Raw genomic sequence first — 2,874 nt, forward strand, 5'->3', positions numbered from 1 at the left:
AGGCAGACAGGCAGGCAGGCGGGAGGAAGGGAAAGAAAAGAAAAGGAAAAGACTTGGTCCCTGACCAGAGGTGGGTGAAGTGGAAGGGAAAGAAGACCAAAGAGCTGGCTTGTGATGCTGGATCGTTGTTCACATAGGCTCAGTGGAGATGTCAGTGGGATATCCTAGCAAAATGACGCCACTGGACAAGCACACTTCAAGGCTGGAAGGAAGTCTTGTTGGGGAGCAGGACAGAATCTTCTCTTAGACCATGAGGGGTACATACCATGGATGTGTATGGCTTCAACAAAGATGCCAGTGTGAGAGGGAAGGGAAAAAGACAAAGATCAAACAGGGACCACTACAGCCAAGACAGAATATCCATCAGTGTAGGAAGGAGAGAACGTTCCGGCGTCCTGGAAGCCCAGGGAAGAAGAGGTCGAGGAACCAGCTAGTGCTGAGGGCTTCAGGGAGGTGGAGGAAGGTCAAGGCAAAGAAGAAACCACTGGGCTGGTCTTTCTCAGCTCAGGGATTCACTTCAACAGGATGAGGAGGATGGCAGCCAGAATGCCAAGGGTGAAAAAGTGGGTGAATGGGGGGAAGCAGAAACAAGTATAAGAACAAGAGCAGTTGCCACTGATGTTATATGGAACATGAACATGGTGGGCACCTACTATGGGCCAGGCATGCATTCCAGTTCGTTTAAATTAATCTTCAAAAAGGCCTTGCTGGGTAGACATCAACATGCCCATTATACAGAGGAGGAAACTGAGGAAGTGGAGGCAGCCCGTATGGTCTTCCTAAGGAAGGAAATGGATGGCATTGCCAGGAGTAACCAGAGGTAAAGGAACATTCGGTTTCAAATAGGGTGCCTCTCTTCCTCTGCCCTTCCCCACAGTTCCAGAGCTCTCACACTGTCAGGCTGCCAGAAGGAAGACAAGATGCAGACGGGGCCTGGGCTGTCAGGATTCAGGACCCAGAGACAGACCCAGGCTGGATTTTTGGGTTGACCTTGGGCAAGTACGTTTCCCTGTGTGAGTCTCTGATTCTCCATCTATAAAATGGCACGGGGGCATTTCGAGGCCCCTTGCTGCACCCCTGTATGTACCATGTCTTTTGCTTTCTGTATTCTGATGCTCTGGCATCTGAGGCCTTGTTGACCTTGGAGAAACTGTCCCTCCCAGAGTCCAGCCAACCCGGAGCCCACATCCCAACCGCCTCTTTGATCAGGTGGCTACACCCTGGCCACTACCCACCTGCCCTAATCACGCCAGGGTTAGGTACAGACAACCAGGAAGAACCCCTGTGCCCCAGAGCCTCCTGAATTATTCCAACTCTCCAATCTTCAGCCTGCCTGTCGTGCCTTTCCTCTTCTATCCTTGGAAGCCACAGTAAAATCCCCTTGGCCTGAGATCCACCCTGTCCCCTCCCCATGCTCTGCTGCTTCCCCTTGTGCCCCCCACACTGGTGTCCTCCTCCTTTTGAGATCATGAGTAAGCAACTGTCTTTTTAATGGCAAGAGGTCCTGATATAGTGGCCTGACCACTGCTCAAATTTTCTGTTCATACACTGCATTTTAAAACAAGGCCTTTATATTTATCTACCCCTTTTTTGTGCTTTCTACATACCAGGCGCTGCCAAGAGTACTTTAAAAACAAGGGCTCATTTCCTCCTCACCACAACCCAATGAGGTAGGTAGCACTGCCACCTCTATTTCAGAGAGTGGGTAACCCAAGTACGGAAGGGCTCAGTCCCTTGCCTAAGGACACACAGCTGTGAAGCGCCCAGTGGGAACTCAAACCCACGCACTCTGGTACAGAGAGGATGCTCTGAATATTCTCCTGAGCCGCTCTCCGTGATCCAGAGATAACGGGACTAATTAAGGGACCGTAAACTGAGCTGCCTAAATTTCCTGTGTGTGACGCGTGAGGTAGGCCAGATGCGGCCTGCATGGGGGCGAGCAGTGCAGGGCGGTCTCAGGATGTTGACCCTTCCTGCATCTCCGCGCGGACCGGGCTGGTCCGGCTCAGCTGCTCCAAGTCCAAGTCCAGGTACTGAGGGCGCGCACAGTCGCGGAGCCAGACCTGTTGTGTGTTTGACTTTCTAGACATCTACGTCCACCTCGGCCCAGAACAAGGATTTCAAAAAGTGCCCCGCATATTTGATTTCAGAAGGACTCACCCCAAGCCGTGAAAGCAGCGAGAGTGGCCAGGACAAGAGCACGGAGCCACATCGTGGAAGGACGACAGTTCCCGGGGCCTGAGAGGTCTCCCTGCAGCTCAGAGGGACTGCCCTGTTCAGCCCTGGAGCCCAGCCCCGCCCTGAGTTACCGCCCTGCGCTGCCAATTGCCTAATCCTCTAACTGGGAGAGCCCAGCCCCGCCCTGAGTTACCGCCCTGCGCTGCCAATTGCCTAATCCTCTAACTGGGAGATATCAGAAAAGCCCTGCCTTTCCCCAGATTTCCCTGGGCTTCTATTGGGACCTCAAGCCACGCCCACCCACAGTTTACCTTCTTTCATCAAACCACTCTGGACTATACTCTCAGATTACAGAGAGCTGTAAACTCGCCCAACTACTTGTTAGATAAGGGTTTCTCCCTTGCAGGACTTTAACCTCAGTGCGTTGTGAGGGTCCTCAAAGGCCCGCACCAGCAGGCAGATGCTTTTAGGCAAAGGGGAGCTTTAATCTGAGGTCCTCAGAAAAAAACTATAAAATGTTAGAGCCACTGACACCTCACAGCTTAGCTGGGTAAGTTAGGACATATCTCAGCTCCCAGAGCTTGTGTTTCATAGCGTTCCAGGCTCTCAAGCTTGGAAGCGATCTTAAATTTCATCCAGTCCCCTTTCTGAGGCCTGAATTACCTTCACAGTGTCCTGCCAACTGGCCCAGCCTCG

At 52.4% G+C, this 2,874-nt stretch overlaps 1 protein-coding gene across 2 annotated transcripts in view; it reads right to left on the bottom strand.

Annotated features, from left to right (window-relative positions):
- The window catches only part of LOC112613977 (liver carboxylesterase 1), a 35,758-nt gene extending 33,443 nt beyond the window's left edge, over window positions 1-2,315 (bottom strand). The window contains exon 1 of one of the 2 annotated variants that reach the window (XM_025369957.1): window positions 2,161-2,315. In XM_025369957.1, the coding sequence (XP_025225742.1) occupies window positions 2,161-2,212 (52 nt within the window). In that variant the 5' untranslated portion in view covers window positions 2,213-2,315. The remainder of the gene's footprint in view (window positions 1-2,160) is intronic. The other variant, XM_025369958.1, reaches the window with a different exon arrangement.
- Between the last annotated feature and the right edge of the window lie 559 nt (window positions 2,316-2,874).

The sequence above is a fragment of the Theropithecus gelada genome, chromosome 20 (assembly GCF_003255815.1).
Source record: "Theropithecus gelada isolate Dixy chromosome 20, Tgel_1.0, whole genome shotgun sequence".
Lineage (NCBI taxonomy): Eukaryota > Metazoa > Chordata > Mammalia > Primates > Cercopithecidae > Theropithecus > Theropithecus gelada.